Raw genomic sequence first — 19,213 nt, forward strand, 5'->3', positions numbered from 1 at the left:
CATTCTGGCAGTATCAGCCTTTGGGTTCTTTGTTTAATTCACTGTTGCTTTTTTTAGCTTTTCAGAGGATAGGAGTTAGGGGATTGGCTTTTTTCTTTTCCTGTTGTTGTTTTTTAGGCATGATTTCATAATAAGTGGCATGTTTCCCCCCCTTCTTTTTTTAACCCCACGTGCTGGGTCCTTGGCGAGGAACCAGGCTTACTCATTCTTGCTTCCAGAAAATAGAAACAAATATTTATTTTCAAAAGGAAAAGAAAGGAAAAATGCTTTTAAAGCTCAGGCATCTTTTTGATCCCAAAGCCGAGCTGAGCTGTTTATATAACTTCCTCGGCCTGAACTGCAAACTGGACGCGACTGAAAACAGCTTAGAACAGCTAGGAAAGAGCTTGGAGGACAGAGGATCTGGCTGCCTGCGAGTGCTTGGTGTGCGTGTGAGGACTGGGCAACGGGAGGGTTAATGCAGTTTAGCAAGTGCAGACCCTGCCCCAGGTCCAGTTTTCCTGTGAACGTGCAGCGCTCTGACCCCTCCGTTCGCTCTCCTCTGCAGGTACCTGTTGGTTCGCCTGCAAGCCCACGCAGCGCGGGAAGGACACAGCTACTGCTCGGAGCGGGGCTGCGAACGCATCAAGGTCATGGCAGAGATGTCTGGAGCGGGATCCTGGAGCTGTGCCCCCAACCCCTTCCCAGAGTCCAGCATCCGACCAGCACCTCCCCGGAACCTCGTGTCCCAGCGCCGGACCGGGCCGTGCAGGACGTGCGGGGCTCCTCAGGTACCTCCTGGCAGCTTGCGGAAGCACCTGGGTGCTGCAATGGTTGTGCATCTGCACAGAGCCAATTCATTCCGTAGTGTCCAAGTGTTCTCAGTCTTAGGGAATTCCAGCCTGCTTGCAAGTTTGGTCAGCATTCTGTAACATAGGTGGAAGGTTGTTGAGGGTGTAAATCCTGCAGATCACTTCAGGATCATACAGATTTTATAGGCAGGCAAAATATCTGAAATTCAGATTCAACTTTTTAACTTATTTTGTGGGAGGATGGACTGATGACCTCCAGAGGTCTTTGCTGATGGATACTGCCATGTCTCTTGGATAAAAGCTGTTTCACTAAGGAGCACTTATATGGGAACGAGAACCACAATCTAAAGAGTGAATTCTTAAAGTTTTGCAATCATAGATATGAGTGTTGGTACTTGATATCATTTGGTTGATGAAATCTAGCCAGCAAGCCAGTTTTTAAGCTTCTGTCTTTCACATAATTGCAGCTCGCTATAACTAGCAAGCCCTCGATCAAGTATGTAAGAATACAGATCCAGTCTGTCTGCACAGCTGATAAACGAAACCACTTGACGACTGCGTTCATTAAGGTACATGTTTTACCACATTTGAAATGGTGATTAAATAGAGAAAACTTTATCTCCAAAGAAAGTTATTGCAAAATCTGCTGAGCCTTGATGGGAGGAAATGGGATGTTCCACTGGAAGATCCAGCTGCATTGTTCTCCTCTGTAATTAGCTTCATTAAAGCAGCCCGGGAGCTCGTATTCTATTCACATGAGGATTTGAGCCTTTAGGAGAAGAGAAAAAAGGGATTTTATCACCTCAAAAGAAGAATTAACGCCATGCCACTGCTCTAATATAGAAGAATGAGGAGAAAAAAGCACACCAAGAGTCACTGTTTGCAGAGGAGCTGGGGACAAAAACAAGTTTGTTTTTCTGATTTTCTTTGTGGGTGCTGCACTAAAAAAAAAGAAAAAATAACTATATTTTCACTACTGAAAGAATTTGGACTTGTCAGGTTGTCCCTGCACATCCCTTACCTGTCTGCCTAGACAGAGAAGGGTGACTATGAAGCTGCGTGTGCCAAGTTAATGCTACTGAACTGCAGTCATTGCTAAGAGATGCCAAGCAAAGCTAGTACAGCATCCTTAAGGAGTTGGAGTAGCCAAGATTTCTTGCCATGTGAACTGGCTGCATTGTCAAAAATTAATTCCAAACCATTAGCAAGTGGGAGTTATTTGTGGAAGCATCCTCCCTACCTGCAGAGCCTTGCACGTGCACCTCGCACTCACAGGCACTTTGTTCGTGGCAGAGCCTGCTCAGCGAGGTGGCAAACCAGGGGCATCTACAAAGCCTCTTTGCATTTTCCAAAGCTTTAATTCAAACTATTGTTTTCCAAAGGAAGTTTATTTCCGACACATGTGCTCTTAGCTGAATCAAAGGCCGGTCTAGGAAAACAATATGGACCAGTGTTTGAAAGAGGATTCTTGTCCTCAGCCTAAAATGGTTGAGGAGATATAGAAAGAGCGGGATGAGGGAGAGAAGCCCCACACTACTGAGACAGGTGTTTGGTTCATGTTTTGCCAGATGAAACTCAGATCTCAAATAATATTTTAAGTGTATAATCCAAGATCCCACAACACTCAAAGTAATTTTCTCTTTGAGAAGGAGGGGCAGTCCCACCTTCCCTGATCCTGCCCTCAGCTACATGCTCCCACCTTATCCCATGTGTTGGCACAAGGGCTCACGCAGCTGCGGAGTAATGGGGAGCAGCCCCAGCAGGCTCAAGCACCTCATGGTGCCCTGATCCTTCTCCTGGTGCAGGGCCCAAGCTTTGGGCTGGCGTGAGGAGGCATTTGGAGCATGCAGTGGACAGGTAGACATGCAGCAGGCTGTTTTCTTGCCATCTGTGGCACTGATCTGTGCCTCATCTACATCTAGAATTCAACATGTGCAGCTTGCTTCCCCAAGGGGTCTGGGACAAGCACCGCCACCGTGAAGGACATGCAGATGGACCAAATCTGCATGTCCTTGTCCTTGTCCTAACTCCCTGCCACCCACCCATGACCCAGACACTCATATTTCCCTTACCCTTGACCCTCTATTGCTCTCACCATCCTGTTCAGCCTCCATCATCTTGCAAGAGTCACTTTTTAACATTTCCCTTTCCTATTCAGTCTGGCTGAGTGTTCCCTGGAGTCATCCCCATGTCTTCACATGGATGGGATGCATTTGAGCTCCTGGATGTTTGAGGACTTTGAAGACTACGTGGAGTATATGGTGTGCGGCCTGGGCTGAGGTTTCTCACTGCCATGGCTGGGCTGGGAGGAGGTTGTTCAGTGTCTGTCCCGGCAGCTCTGCTGGGCCCTAGGGATCCCCTGGGGATGCACCAGGGCCAGGCATCTCCGAGAGCCTCTGCCTGCTAAACATGAAGAGCGTGGGGCATCATGAGAGATGAAATTCGAGCAAGAGCCCTTGCTGTAGGAAGGTGGCAAGTATGAGCTGCTTGTGCTAGATCTTCCTTGAGGCACTCGGAGAGTACTACAAAGAATAAATAATTCTTTTTTTAAACTTTCTGATAGTCATGCTTCCAGGGAAAATAAACGTCGTCTTTGTAGCTCCTGTTCCCCATCCACTGTCCCACCACATCTCCTTTGTTACTTGGTCAAATCTGCTTTTTGCTGAGCAGCAGTAATTTCAACCCACATGAAAAGAATCTGTATTAAGACTAAACCAAGCATTTTTCTCCTGGGATTCTCAGCTTCTCAACTTTATCTTCCTAATACACAAAAAATGTAGATGACTTTATTTCTCACGTGTTTATCCCCCATTTGGCTTAGCAGAGTCAGTGAGAAATAAGATTTTGCCTGCCTCTTGTGACTCACCAGTTGTAAGTGATTTCATTTCATCTGTACCAATTACACATTTAAAATTATGGGTTGTAAAGGCTTGGTATTGTACTTGCTTGTAACTTCCATCTTATGAAAAAGCTCCCTTGTCATTTACTGTCTGCCTCCCTAAAACTTACCTCTGTTTTTGTTGCAGATAAATGATAAAGTTTTCCTGTTCAATAGCCACGGGATATTCTTCGTGGTGCTAGATGCATGTTCTGGAGCAGTCGTGAGTAGATGGCACTTTGACACAGTTAGTGGTGAAAATGCTGCCAATGCAATAAGTGACTATGTTCAAACATTTATAAAAGACAGGTAAGCAGAGTGCTGAAAGCCCCATTCATGTAGCAACATGTGGGTGACAGACAAAGAAAAGAAAATTCCCTACTTTCATACCTGAATCCGTGCTCTGAGAAAATCTGGTGAATGTGAAATACATTCAAACACCAAAAATTGATCAGATAGAAGAGAAGCACTGTTTCTCTGACACCCTTTCCTGAATTGGAGCAGACAGAGACAGATTTTCCATAAAACTGGCAATTCCTTCTAAATTAACAATGCATTTTCCAGTATGGGGTAGGTAAGGTCCTTGCAGTGGCATTTGCAATTCTGTGCACTTACCCTGATGTCCAGCGATTTCCTGGTGGCTGATGATGCATTTTTCCATTTCAGAAATAAGCTGGCTTCTGTTTATTCTTGCTGATTGTTTTTGCATCTTTCAGCAGATGAAAAAATCACAGACGCCGACTTTGCCAGTACGATTTTCCTGGCCAGCCACGAATAGGCCTGCCTGCCTGCCGGCTCTGTTGCCTTGAATGTGCGCTGGCAAAGCTCTGGATCATCTCTGTTTGTGTCTGTTCCACATTCCTTGTGGTTTTATGTGTCGCCACATAAACACGGAACAACAGAGATTTATAGATAAATTCTTGGCTGCTGACAGAAGCAGGTCAAATAACCAGAACACAAACTTTGTCCAAGACATTTCTGAGCAGTTCATGACCAGTGATCTGAATGCTCCAGAGTTGTTATATCTTTATTTATGCACATGTCTATTTACCTGTGTGTAAGTGCATAAAGTGACAGCTATCCCTGTCATGGCTGTATGTTTGGCTTGATTTTCTCCTATTTTGCAAGCTTGGGCATTTCACTGCAGGTACAATTCACTGAGGGCATAAAGCCCAGCTGTGAGGACCCCACTCAGTCTGAGTGTGATTCAAGTTTAATTCAGGAACATACTTAAAACAGATTTAAAGTTCCAGGAGCTCATGTGTGCTTGAAAGCAAAGGAGGTTTAAGCATGTCCCTGGAGTTGAGCATGTTCTTCAGGGCTTTTCTGAATTGGCACTTAAAAGTCTTGCAGATTATTAACAAAAGTCACATTTTGTGATCATGTAATAATTCCTGCCCCTCTTTTCAGATCAGTTGTTCTCGTGGGCTCTAGAGACATCACAGAAGTGGCAGGGAATTCTGCAATGTTTGTCTTCACCAGGTTAGGTTCTGCAAAGCCTATTACCTTCCATAAAAAAGGTAAATATATTCATTCCGCCATATTATTTTTTTCCCCAAAGTTACTGATATGTTTCCGTAGCCAAAATGTACAGACAAATTCCATGGTGTTTATCAGTATACTTGTCACTATAAACTATACCAATGTAATCTGCTAAAAACTTCTTGCCTCAGGGATGGTCAGCAGCAGAAAAGTTATTTTAAGTTTTTGACCCTAGTGCAGCAATAAGAAGCTGCATGCTGCAAATTTTTCATCCTAAAAAGAGCCTATTTTTCCAATTAAAAATAAATCATTTGGCAAACATTTGATAAAGACTCCAACTCTAAAATTTAAATGCTCTGCATGGAAAAACAACCATAAACGAAAAAGGTTGATGAAAAAGAAAATAACCTGAAGTGAAATAGGATTTTTTTTTTTATGGAAGGAAAGTTTAATCACTGGTTTGGGAAGGTTCTTATCATATATTTACCTTGAATTGCCAAAACTTCTTGTGGCAGCTCAGGGTGCTGTCCGTGCATTGCCTTTACCATGCTGGGTTTCCTACTGAAAGCCGGGTGGCTGCTGAAGTCCGGGTTTGGGAAATCAGCTCATACAATTGGTAAGGAAAACAGGAGAGCAACCAGCCAGCTTGGTGAGGATTTGTTTGTTATTTCTTAAGCAGAGATCAGATACGGAATTGGCAGTATTTTGAGTTCCTTTATATATCTTTTTTCTTTTTTTGTTTCTGTTTTACTAAATTGTGCATCAGTTTTTGGCCCAAGGTCTAAGGCATGTTCCTATTACTGTCCCTGGCAGAGAAGAGCAGAAGCTTTACAGCCAACATAGTGATTTCCCTTTGGTGCCCACTCTGTTTCCAAGTAGCTGATTTTTCCTTCATGGTTTTAAAAGCAAAAATTTGAGGTTTTCTTTTTCCCTTTTTGTCTCAAAACTTCATTGCATCATTCTTTCGTGAAAGCCCCGAATGCTTTTGGAAGGAATTTTTTGATTAAAAAGTAATCTTGTTTTGTTTGTTTTGTCAAACTTTTTTCCCCTGAAACACCTGTGCCGCTCGATTCGCGCAGCACTCGGGGCGCGTTTTGTGAGCTCGGTTCTGCCTCCAGCCCTGACCGGAGCAGTAAAAGGAGCAGCCAAAAAACCCAGTGCAAGGGACAAGGCAAGGAGCTGCCAGTGGCCTTCCCCTTGCCCAGGGTGATGTGAGAGGAGAGGATGTGAGTGTTGGGCTAACCCACTGCAGGCCCGTCAAGTGTTGCTCCTGTTAACGCTTTTCGCAAGAGTATGGTCTGCCCCGATTCCCATTCTGGTAATTATGTTCTGATTCGTTAGCATTTTTCTGCTGGTTCAGGTATGTTTGCTGATTGACTTCCTAACTTTCAACATGATTTTGTGCTGGACTGCGTAAAGCAGCCGCTACAGCCTGCCCTGGGGATGGCTGTGCGTCAGAGGAGGTTAAAACAATTCTCCAAAGTGCATATTGCTCCTAGCTAAGGTAACACAAATAAATAAATAATAAATAATGATCCACTTGACACCAGTGGGATCAGGATTTAGGGTCCTTTTGCCCGGTTTTGCATGAACCATATTCAAATTAGATGTGTTTACAGGAATAGTCTCGATCCAATCATTTGCCAATAGCCTTGGGAGACTTTGCAATGAAAAGCATAATATAAACACAGGACATTATTATTAAAATCAAAGAAGATATAACGCCTTTGTACTTTGTGATGACAGGGAATGGTATTGGAGATGACAGGGGGAACTGTTTAGCCATAGCTGGAAAAAACTGACGTAAACTAATAAAAGATGGATTCAAAGCTCCTAACCATTTTCATGTAGTCAAATATGAAAAAGTATCAATGCTTAAAAATAAAAAGTAAAACAATATTCCTGCTTACTCACATCTGGGAATCTAGCTTAGTTTATTGAAATACCTGCAGATCTGTGCTGCAGTGAGATTATGGCTTCAGCAAGGTTTATTCTCCTTTTCATCATCCTTTTTTGCCTCCTAATGTTCTGTTATTTTAATCCAAGAAAAAAAAAAGGCCAAGAAGTTTCTGTGATGTGAGGAGTGAGTCCATGCTGTGCAGCTAATCAGTGAACTGATCCATGCAGAGGGTCACTCTCTTTGTGTCTGTTTTTCAGGGAGTTTTGCTATGCTGGGCTATAAAGGGCAAGCCAAGCCCTCCTGGATTAAAATCCTTAATCACGCTGCTTATCAGAAAGCTGCTTCTCTGCAGCATTACATTCCCCTGGAGCTGAAGGAATATCAGTGTTCAGGTAGTGCTGACGAGCCTCCGAGATGGGCTTTGTCCCAGGGGCACTCGCAGCACAACTCTGCAGGGACTGCAGAGCCCCACGGCTGAATCCCCCTGCGGCCCTGGCACGACATCAGCCGGGCAAATCCTACTACTGTCACCAAAGCCTGCCAGGGTTTTTATGGAATTGTACCAAGCCAATGTTGTTTATCTGTGTATTTTATAACTAATAAATATATATTCTCAACTTATCGTCTGTGGTTGAGTGTTATTTTCAAGCAGCGCCCCGGAGGGCAGGGTAGGACAAGCCTGCAGGCTGCCCATCTCTAGGAGATGAGAAGTATTTGGACATATCTACTATATGATATAAAAACAGTAAGTTTTCAAGGTAAAAAACAACTCTTCAGAGTCTTAAGAACTGGAAATGAAACTTGGCATGGAAATTTTAGAAGCGTCTGGGGAAACAGATGAACTGCAGCAGAGGTAGGGAATTCTCCCTTCATTCATCCCATTTTTCCCTATGCTAATGTCTGCATTTAAAAAAAAAAAAAAAAAAAAAAAGGATGTGTGCATCTGATACTGCTCCGTAGGTGAACTCAGGTTAACATTGAGGATAAGCCTGCACTGATCTTACAATAATATCTTCTAATCAAATTGAAAATATGTGGCAAAACAAGGACTTATAAATGTGTTTCTGTCTGTAGCTAATGACTGGTGAAATGATATTTGCTCAGCTGATGTGAGTATTTAATTAAAGACCAACAGGAATGAAAACCAGGATAAAGCACATGCTGTGTAGGGCAAAATCTTGCGTTCCTCTTTCCAGACAATGATTATATTGAATTCCTTCTGCCTTTGAGGACTGGACAACTTCTGGTATTAGTAGCTTACATTCTTTCTTCTTCATTTATGCTGCCTTTTTTCTTAAGTAAAGAAACGTAAAAGCTCTTTGAATACAAAATAAGAAAAAACTAACAACCTCACTGACTAAGGTTAAGGTGCATAGTTATCCTGGAAGGATAATGTACTTGTTTTGGTTTGAATACGATGTTACCTGGAAAGAGCAGTGAAGGAGAGAGTGATTTCAAACCATCCATGTTTTTGTCACAGACTTCTTTACAGGCACATAACAAATTTCCAAAATGCTCTGAACTATCAAAGCCAAAGAAATTGCTATATGAAATGTATTTAGGTATTGCTGAGTGCTAATGGAAGTGGCATTGTATGGAAAAAAATCTCCAAAATCTTACAAGAGGGAAGATGTCTTTTTTCTTTCTTTCTTTTTGATTGGAGACAATGTGCTTGCTATTTCTATATTTGACTTGGTATGAAGAGCAGGATTGTCAATAGAAGAAGGAAAAAGGTGCTATTTATTAGAAATGAGGAAGAAAAAAGAAAGCCAAAGGCAAGTGAAAAGATGAAATTCCATGATATTCCTTTTGTTATTGTTGACTTGCCTCCTATTAAACCAGCATCCAAAATCTTAGATTTGCTTTATTTGTACAGAAATCAAAAGGATTTCTGCCAGGAAAGGACATGGTTGGTTTTAAATTGAAATAATTTTGTATTTATATAGAGGAGTGCAAGAAAATTTGCAGGTGGGGTGTATCTGCTCACAACAGTGATATTTGGTCACTTAATTGAGCTGATGGTGTTTTCTGCAGAGCATTTCCAGGAGGAGCTTGATGTTACCAGAGCTGCCAGCTCTCCAGCTGGCAGCAGGAGTGACTTTGTTAGTGGTTTTGGCAGAAAGGCTGAAAATTAATTGGGACGTGCCAGCACACAGGCTAAGTGCCGCTGGTGCTCTGCTTCGAGAGGCTGGGCAGGCTGGGGTGAGGGTTGCTGCTGTCCTGCACCTCCTCCGTGACGCTGCTTTCCAGTTATCAGCTCAGATTATATGATCAGAGAAGCCTAACTGAACATCTTTACTTCAAGACGACTGGTGTAAAGTTGTATTGGATTCCTTGCTGCCATTTGTTTGTGCCTGTGCTTTTGGCCTGACAAGTTTGTAGCATTTTAGCAAAGGTTCAGCATCTTTGTGGTCACCTGGGCAATAGTTTGTTTTCTTGCTTGCTCTAGGGCTGGTGCTGTGGCTTTGATTGATTGAGCATCCAGCTGGAGGGAAAGGTAGAACAGAGACAATGGCCAAAGTTTTGATTCTTTAGACAGGGAGAGCTTCATTTTTGTCTCATTTTTTTTTTCTGCACCTGAAGCAAACTGGTAGGTGATAGATCTTGTCTAGCAGAGAGAAATCTAAAGGTGAAGCTGTTGGTACACTTACTGCTCTGATATTAGGTGAATGTGCATCCCTACGTATGCCTTCATGTCTGTAACGGGTACATGCAATCCATGTCTACATGCAGATCAGTGTAACATTATGAACTTTTCTTTATGGAGTGACATGTTTTTTTCCAGCTCTTCTACTGAATGTAGTTGACCTTTTCCTTTCTACATGTTGTATAATGGGAGCCTTGCATTTCAAGGCTAACCTTTACTTCGCTTGAGACTTACGTGACCAATTCTCCTTTCCTTTGAATTCCTGACAGCTGCATGCAGGTTCTTCAACAGGTAGGTGACAATTTTGTTACTAACATCCCGTTGTTGCTTTGAAATTCTCAGAAATGGCCAAAGAAGTTGCTGCAGAGAAAGGTTAGAGTTCTGCTGGCCAGACATTTGCTCCCTGGTGAGTAAGTCGTTCTGGCATCCGCGTGTGCCGTCCAGCTGATGCTGTGCCACAGAGCTGGGTCTAAGCTCCTTTGCTGAGACGTTTACCTCCATCAGATAGTTAATGCTCTTTGGTCCCTGAGGACTGGGAAGTAAAAGGACACCAGACAGGTTTACAGGGACAGGCAGAGGAGAGGAGCAGCCTGCAGCTCCATCTACACAACAGGTAGGAGAGGTGGAGCTTGGTCTGGCAAGGGGAGAGGTTCTGGCTTACTATGAAATGTGAAGAAGTCAATGCTGGTGCTCAGAGAAGGTAACGTGAAGTGGGATGTGGTGGGCTGCTCCATCTGGAGCAGGCACCGCGGGAGCCCTTGGTGAGGCAGGGAATGATAGAAGAGCTGGAGCAGGCTGGTCCAAACCCTCCAAGTAGCCCTCTGAAGTCCTTTTGAACTCTTACTAGTACCTAATTGTTATGATTTCTGAGGCCATTTGAGGGAAGGAAAGCAAGATGTTTTTGGCTGTGAGCTTTAGCCCAACGTTGGAACAACTACTTACAGAACTGACTCTTTATTTTCTTGGAGATTTATTTGATAATCTGTGACAGGTCCAGACCCTGGATCCCAATAAAACCTTGCAGAGCTCTAACCCCAGCCTGAGACTAAACAATTGGCGAAGGAAGAACTTGGTGAAGGAAGGCGAGGAATGTGCCTAAACTTCTGAAAAATCTGGCTTTTTCCTCCTGCCACAGAATGAGAGCAAATGGCAAAAGTCCTGCAGAGGAAGGCATGGAGCCGTGGTGAGCCAGAGAAAAACAGCAAAGTACCACAAAAGCAAAAAGAAAAATATTTACATCCTGATGCAGATATTTGAGTAGTTAAAAGCAGCAGTTTGAAGAGGATTTAGGATGCTGTGATCCATTTGAGCCACTGCACACATTTTCCTTACCTGGAGAGGGAAAACAGACTTCAAAACTCCAAAACATTCAGCAGAGGGTACAGTTCCTCCGTGGATGCTCAGGACGATGCCTGCAAAAGCTGCTGCTGAGTTTGGGTGCCCCAGGTGTCCGTGTGTGTGAGGCTGCGGTGGTAAGTGCAGTGCGGGCATTGCCCTTGTGTTGTGCCATCGTGTTGGGCTCTGGGGTTTCCTGGCTAGGAGCAGGCACTCCTGCATGCTCAAGTCCACGTGGACTGTGCGTGTGTCCTGTAGCCCATCCAGGCATGTTCGGTAAAATAATGCATTGAGGACACGCTGCCTTCCTGATTATCCCCCAAGCATTTCTGCATGGATACCCAGTAGCTCTGGTGCTTCCTGAAAGCGTGAGACCCACTGTATCTTGAACTTGGGCATTGTAAATTCAGTGTGTCCCGAGCTTCAGAGAATGGGGTTCAGTGTCCTGTCGCTTTGATGCTTTGAAAACTTGATGCAGTGGGCGAGAGTGTAGTGCAGTGAAATGCGGAGCACTTCAAAAGCATTTGAAACTGGAAGTCAGTCAGCCTCTAATGGGCAGGGTGATGTGAATTGCAAATGATTTTGTTTTAGCCCAGCCAAAAACTTCTTCCTTTCCTTTCCAAGGGCTGTAACCTGTGAAAAATGAGAATAATTCTGGAAAAAAAAAAGAAACCAAAACAAAAAACTTATAGTTTAATAATTAAATGCAATATATTTTCCTTTATGTCTGGTCCAAAATTGTTTGCCAGTGTTATACCAGATTTGCAAACACTTTAGTTCTCTTTAATTTATTAATTGTAAAAACCTCCCTCCAACTCCAGTTCCTTTTTGATTTTTTTTTTAATGATATCAGGAATTAGGGAACTTGCAGCGATGCTTATATATGGAATCTGTGAGCTGAACCATCTGCCTGGTAGGGAGGGTGTTGGAAAAATTGATAGGGAACCCTTTTTTGGGGGGAGGTCAAGTCAGTACTTTGGACTTAACAATTATTTTTATCGAAAACTAAGGTCCAATGCTGAGCTTAATCCATCTCCTCCCTTAGTCAAATGCAAGCTCAAGGTGGCAGAGGCAGCTGTGCTGCTCGTGCTGTGATTAGGAAGGTGTTTTTGTTATGGATCCCTAGAAACATGTTTGTTTATTTGCAAGGCTTTACCCGTGCTGGCGGACCAGTGGGCAAAGGCTGCCCTTGCACAGGAATGTCCCAGTAACAACCCGCTGACGTTTCCTCTGGTCAGCAAGGTAAATGTGCCAGTCAGATGGGTCTGCCCAGCTGGGCTGAGATGCAAAATTCCCCATCAGAGGCAGAGCAGAGCCATGAGGGAAAGGGCAGTGGCTGCCTGTGTGGTGTCAGCAGGATCATAGTAGAGGCACTAATTAAACACCTCCACCTCTCCTCCTCCTCATTATCTCCAGGGAATTGGCTTCCTAATTGACCTGGGCTTCTTTGCATATGAATGAGGAAGCATCTAGCAGCACTTCTGCCCTAGCCATCAAGCCACTAAACTCACAGTATCAGCTTCCATTACTCTTTTTCTAGGGAAAGCGTGGAGGAGTCACGGTTTGGCCCCCAAAGTGTACAGCAGTCCTGACCCGGGGCTCCGGGAGCACCAGCTGCCTGGGCAGGCCCTCCCTCGGGATAGCAGATTTTACTTGCAGGCCCTTCAGGTACCATTGTGGATGCATGGCTGCTGAGAGGAGCTCATCCCCGGTGCTCACCCCAGGTTAAATTAGACCTTTTCCTTTTTTTTTTTTTTTTTTTTTTTAAGTGGAGAGTAGGGGGCTTGCCCAGTTTGCAAGTTACCAATGACTTAATTCTCTCTTTCTGCCCCTCTTGACATATGGGAAAGGAGCCTCATTTCAGCAAGGCTGAAGGCACATCCTTCAAAGCATATAAAGACGGGCTTAAAAAGCCCTTTAAAATACCCAATAATGAGTTTCTTTTTTTTACATTTTTGCTACGGGCTTTGGTGATTGGCCCCAAGTCCTGCAAATGCGGAGTGCAGGACAAAGCCTGGGGTTTTCTCTCCCAAGTCCTGCTTTGCTGTGCTGCTCCAAAGCCCCAGCTCCAGAAAAACATCCATGCTACTTCACCATGGCACCTGCAGGGAATGCCGCCTTGCCAGGGCATCGCTTTTTGCCCTTCATTATCTGCTCTGCATTGGTTCCGGCATTAAACCTGCAGGAACCAACATGGATCAGGCTGTGCTTTCTAGTACAGCGTTGCTACTGGCACCTGCAGTAGTAGCCAGCTAAGTGCTAATGGTTTCCTGTATCTACTTTTAGTGTTGTCTGCTGCTATTGTTCTCTCTCTGGTGTGATCCAACAGCTGGGAATCATTTTGCAGCACACGTCTTGCCAGAGCCAAGGCGCGTGTCCCATGGGCCCTTGTTGGGCGGCTGTCCATGCCTGGATGAGGAAACTTTCCTCACCCAACAGAGGCTTCACAGAGCATTTGGGAAGGCTTTGAGATGGTCTCAGAGGACCCTCGTGTGGCCCCTGGGGTGGCAGGGAGCCCAGGCCTGCGAGGAGAGCTATTGCCGGGAGCGGTTACCTCAGAGCTGAGCTCAGCAGCGCCGTGGAGCAACAGCCTGGTTCCCTGACGGCACCGTGCGCGGAGCTCACGTGGCGGCTGCTGACATGGGGTAACCAGCTGCTCCCGAGTCCTCTCCAGCAGGAGACGTTAATGAAAGGGGTGACTATCCCATCCTCCTCTTAGATGAGGGAAATTGAACACTTTACTGCCTATATCTTGCTTGGCGGGGGAGGGGAGCGAGGCAGACGCTAAATGAATTTTTTCAAAAGAAAATTCCTGAGCTTATACTTTCAGCAGAGCTTTACCGGCACTGTGTTGGCCAGGCTGGGTCAGAGGAGGCAGCATTGGTGGTAGCAGCCGTTCCTGGCCCACTCAGCTCTCAGCCTTCCCAACCCAGCGCCAACATGGCCCATACCCTGCAGAAAGCTCTGCTCTGGAGAGCTGTGTGAAGCGCCCTACCTCACCCATAAAGCAAGCAACATATAGCAGGTCATACACATGCTGGAGCTCAGCATAAACCTGACGCCTCTGTAAATGAGATGGGTTTTCAGTGTCTCAGTGCTTGTTTTGATCTCTGTTAATGAGGGCGGGTGCCATCAGGGAAATGTCCCCCTGTGAGTAGCATGAGATAGCGAGAGCCATTTGGAACCGACAGCACTGGGCAGCTCTTGACTTTAAAGGAGACAAGGACTCTGAGACTCCTCATACTCTTTTCCTACCAATTTGCCTACTGATTATGGTCGGAGATGGATTGGGAGCTGGAGGGGTTAATGTTCTGACCTGGCAGGGATATTCCTCTCAGTTCACAAGTTTTGTTGGGCCGCAGAATTCGCTACTGACAAAGTAATGGGAGAGCAAAGGCATGCTGTCACTGTTGTAAATTCAGTCCCTTCTCTTCATTTCTATGGACTTTGGCATCATATGATTGCATTATAAAATCAACACCTTGCGAGCTGGAATTTGGCTTTATGTAATGCTAGTAGGCACTTATGTCCACGTTGTACAAATCTCTCTTATCTATAATGACTATCCTGTGATACAACCAGTCTCACTGTTTTTTGCTATCATTAAAGCAGGGTCTAGTGGCTGGGTTTACTGATTACACTTTGCAATAATCGTTAGCACATCGTCATGTTTTAATGGTGGCTGCTGTGTTTTGGGAATAACTCCCATAATGTTCTCTAAAAGAGCACAGCTTATCAAATGCTGATGGTTAATACTGTTAAAATGTCAAGCACGTGCAACCTGGTTCTGGCACAAATTCCACAGCGACGTTATTGCTCTCTGATAATGTATATCATTTGAAGTTATAGCATTTCTAAGTGCATTCCTCTTTTCTGCTGCTCTGTAAGAGCATTTCAGCACCTGATAGACTGTCTGCACTGGTTCCTGATCTGTGCCATATCCAGAGCTCACAGCTGTCAAATGCATTGTACCAGTGCAAGCAAACATGTTCCTGCTGCAACATTTCCTGGCAAATCTGCTTCTAATGGTATTTTTAATACCCTGGATGGTGGTTTGAATGTGTTATTGCACTTTGAACTATATCACCTTTGTGAGAGTACAGACATGTTATGCTTACATTGTAAAATTTGTTCCAGATCAAATCCTATTTTTTGTATGTCTTTTTTTCTGCCTTGTTTGTTTGTATGTTTTATTTTAAAAAGTGTCATGAGAACTAATATATGGGTCTTATCCTGAAGAAACTGGACATCCTGCAGTTTCTTTGAATTACTTTCTTCCATGTATAATTAAGCCATGCGATGCATACATTCATGCTATTTGAGCGTGGCTACGTGACATGACAGTTACAAATAAATTTCTCCCTCTTTCTCTGGCACTGGCTTCAGTGATAAAACTTAATGGACCACATGTGAATTTTAAATAGTGTCTCATGAATATAGATCATTGAACACTTGCAGAATTGGATCTCTGGGCCTCAGTGTGCATACGCATGTCAATAAATGGTCACCAGCATTGGGTAGGGTTGCAGGATCAATCAGTTGAGAATGTTGGGTAGAATCACATTAATCCTAACTTTGCCTTTCATGATACTGCTTGTTTGGTTTTGATGGGCTGCTGTCTAATGCAGAAATAAAAATGACATTGGTAAACTGGTTTCAAATCTGCTTTTGGTTTTGCAACAAAGTTCTGGGCTGCCAAATTAAATAGAGTGTTTCTTGGATCCGAAGTCTTAGAAACTGAAAGTGCAAGTGCAAGTTTGGCTGGATGGGCCGCAGACCACATTTGATGAAAACGTGTGGGTGGAAGTAGGGGAAAAAGGAAGAGGTGCCCTTGAAAGACCTCTTCATGCGAACTTGCCACTCTGCAAACTCCTTCCTAGTTGTATTTCATTACTCTTTTGCACATGTGAATATTCAGCTCTAGAGAGTCTTGACACCGGACGTGTTTATGCTGCATTCCTAAGAAGTTTTTGGTTACAACTGGTGGTTGCTTTCTGTGTATATATTTGGATTCCCAAGTGGTTTTATTTTAGACCTAACAAAGGGTGAGGAGCTGCCCTGGCTTTGTTACTCTGCCCAAGCTATTGCAGAAGTGGCATGGAGGCCTTAGCTATTAATTTGAGCAGGAATGGAAGTGGCCTATCATAAGACTGGATATAACCTTCTTTACATAGTGAATGGGTTTGTGGCCTGAAAGAAAAAATCCTTTTTTCTTGCTATTCTGTCTTCACAGGTGTCCAAAGAGTTAGAAATACTGAAGAATGGCTTTGCCTACCTCCTTGCGCCTGGCGGGAAACTTTGTTCTGCTTCTGTTTGTAATCTTCACCATAAGCACAGGTAAGTTTTCTAGCAACAGCGGGGTTCGTAATAGTATTCTTAAATAAAGACATTGCTGGTATAGGTCGAGTGGTTTTGCACTGTTTAATGCAAGTTATAATGAGATGATAACATGGATGAGGTGAGGGAACTCAGAAAGAAAGATATTTTCAGACTTGCCCATCTTTGTAAATTAGAGCAGCAGGAAGGTACTGAGCAGATGCCCCCTGGAGTTTCAGACTGTGCCCCACAGCAGAACAACCAAACCAGCTACTGCGAAGAAGAAACACAACCAGCCTCAGCTCCGAATAGCTGTGCTGGTGGGAGGTGGTGTCTGAGCAGCTTACTGTATGTCCAAGTACATGTGTGGAGAGCAGAAAGCTCTTGGTAAGACCTGCTATCTGTGCTGGCAAAGGACAGACCCTAAGATTTGGTCCCTTTCAAGCAGTCCTTCTCCAAAGTGTTTAGTGTGAAAGCGAAGTGGTGGATGGATGGTCTAAGTAGAGCTGTTTTGGGGTTTTATTTGTTTAAAACAAAGAGACCAAATGTTTTGCCCCAAATGCTGCAGCCACATGCCAGCAGTAAGTAATGCCAGTCATTGCTTGGGCCCTTTTGGTCAAGAAGCAAAACATCCAGCTTATTCCTTTTGCTAGGTAGAAATGGGCATGTTACTGTGAAAAAGACATGGAGAGCAAGAATCCGAGTTGAAAGGGGAACCTTGCATGGGCCAAGTAGATGGTGCATAGCCCTTTGATGCCTGGGGTGCTGCTGGTGCAGGAACATGGGTGCCACAAGTGGGACATGGCCAGGGTGGTGGCAGCCTCAGCTAGGAGTGGGTCAATGAATTCGGGAATCTGGGTCCTTTGATCTGAACTGCATTGACTTTTGCTAATGGTCATCCCAGTTGTCAAGGTAAATTCCTTTTGATTTTCCTTTGTTTTACTGTCTCTTTCTTTAAATAATGAGTTTTGGGGACTGAGATCATCTTTTGAATCTATTAGAAGTACTTTCAGGCACTGGCATGGCTAAATAAATGAAAAATCAGCAGGTTTTTATCTTGGCCAGTTAACCTAGTTGCTAAATTTTACCTTTATATTTGAATCGGGACTTCCCGTTTTGTCTTCTCAGTGTAAGCAAATTTTCCTTATTAAAAGTTATCCTTAGTTATCCTCAGTTATCCTTATTTCTAAAAGCATAGCAGATCATATTTGGAATTCATCCTTAGTGTGCATCTCTGAACATCTGTTTACAGCTCAAGTCCCATTACTGCCCCAAATATTAATCTTTTCTGACTCTTATTAATTCTGCGCATCTCCTAGTGGGATCCAGGAGCCTCCTACTTACTTTCCTCAATTACTGTAAATCAGAAAGAATGCTGTTGACATTAACGACACGCTTCCAGTTTTCAGCTGGCACAAGCAGTATCAAAATTAGGCCCTGGTTATTTATCATTTGACTACTACCCAGTGGATTATTAGCTCCCCTTGATCTGTCTGCTTCATTTGTATGGAATAAGTTTGCAGAGAGCCAAGGCATCTGTTGCACACATGAAATGTCCTTTGCTTACCTTGCAGAGCTGGTATTTAATGGGTCCCTGGAGGCATCCAGGCAGTGGCTGGTCCATAATGAGACATGGAATGATGGAGGGAGCTGAAAAGAAGGAGGCAAACACAGACGGATGGGTTTTGTTTGTGTTGCAGGTGTCCCCCAAGTTTCACAGCAGCAGTATCTGGGCAGCAGCTCCTCCCCAGCTGCACTGGCTCAGGGACACGTTTCCTTGCATGGACCCACACTGGCTGTCTTTTCCATGAGCTGAAAGCATTAGTATTCATGGGGGAGGTGGAAATCCCAAGCAAATTGAGTGTCCTGGAAACGTAACTCTGCCGAAACTTACCCTGCATCTGTAGTCCTGTAGTCACTTAGTTTAAAATAAAAATCTGGAGAGCTGGTGAAAACTCTCAGCCCGCTCTGATAGCAAAGAGGACATTGTTCAGACTTCCACTGACCTCAGTTTCCGAGGATTAGGAAGGTTTCTACCATCAGAAAATATGCATCACATGTGGGACTCAAACTCATGAAGTGTAGTTGATTAGAGTAAAACATGAGGCTCACATATCCAGTGAGATTATATCAGGGAAATATTTTATCTTAGGTAAATATTTATAACATGAGACTCTTGGATGGAGCAGTTTAGACAAACACGTCGTGGCAGTCAGAAATCAAAAATGTGCATGGAGACTAGTGATGTGTGAACCTAAAGAGAATGGCTCCTGATCAGCTTTGTCTGAAAGACCTCAAGAAGCCTGAGTGTCTCTCGTGGGGTATTCCCTTGCTCTCTCTTTCTGGTTGGACTGGTACTTCCTTGATACTTAAGTGTTCTTGACACTGACAGCACTTTTGTTTCCTGTCCCCAAAGAAAGCACGGTATGCAGACATATTTTATTCTCCTCTTTACATTTACATTTTAAGCTTTTCAAACCTTACAGTTATTTTAGGGGCATCAGGTGGCATTTTTGAAGGTGGTTCTTCTTTTAGTCTTTCGTCAGCATCTTCCCAGGCTTCGTGTCTGGGCAGTTATGAACAGAGCTAAACTGCACCTTTTTTTTGGCGGTTTTCTGGGCATCCCTCACAAGGCTGCATTGCGTGGGGAAGCTGGTTTGCCTTTGCTTCCAGAGTACAGAAAGTTGTATGTCATGAGCTGTTGTTCATTTTCTTTTGGTCAAGGCCCCCCTCTACTGTACTCTACCCTGTGTACTCTAATCGCAAAGATATCGCTGCATTCCTGGGAATCAGCAAGGAGGGGTATGAGAACGATCTTGTAAAGATGCACAGATATGGAGCTTTTCTGCCTTGCACTGAACAAA

The 19,213-nt window shown here is 44.1% G+C and overlaps 2 protein-coding genes across 2 annotated transcripts in view; both read left to right on the forward strand.

The window, feature by feature from the left end:
• Positions 1 to 7,787, forward strand: part of LOC104567342 (cell surface hyaluronidase CEMIP2) — a 50,492-nt gene extending 42,705 nt beyond the window's left edge. The window contains exons 19-23 of the mRNA XM_088528159.1: positions 548 to 770; positions 1,259 to 1,360; positions 3,818 to 3,978; positions 5,080 to 5,189; positions 7,309 to 7,787. Of these exons, the coding sequence (XP_088384285.1) occupies positions 548 to 770; positions 1,259 to 1,360; positions 3,818 to 3,978; positions 5,080 to 5,189; positions 7,309 to 7,529 (817 nt within the window). The 3' untranslated portion in view covers positions 7,530 to 7,787. The remainder of the gene's footprint in view (positions 1 to 547; positions 771 to 1,258; positions 1,361 to 3,817; positions 3,979 to 5,079; positions 5,190 to 7,308) is intronic.
• An 8,469-nt stretch (positions 7,788 to 16,256) lies between these two features.
• Positions 16,257 to 19,213, forward strand: part of CEMIP (cell migration inducing hyaluronidase 1) — a 51,622-nt gene continuing 48,665 nt past the window's right edge. The window contains exon 1 of the mRNA XM_010214145.2: positions 16,257 to 16,370. Coding sequence (XP_010212447.2) covers positions 16,295 to 16,370 — 76 coding nt within the window. The 5' untranslated portion in view covers positions 16,257 to 16,294. The remainder of the gene's footprint in view (positions 16,371 to 19,213) is intronic.

Source organism: Tinamus guttatus, unplaced genomic scaffold (genome assembly GCF_059628265.1).
Source record: "Tinamus guttatus ecotype Peru unplaced genomic scaffold, ASM5962826v1 Tinamus_guttatus_pri_ptg000004l, whole genome shotgun sequence".
Lineage (NCBI taxonomy): Eukaryota > Metazoa > Chordata > Aves > Tinamiformes > Tinamidae > Tinamus > Tinamus guttatus.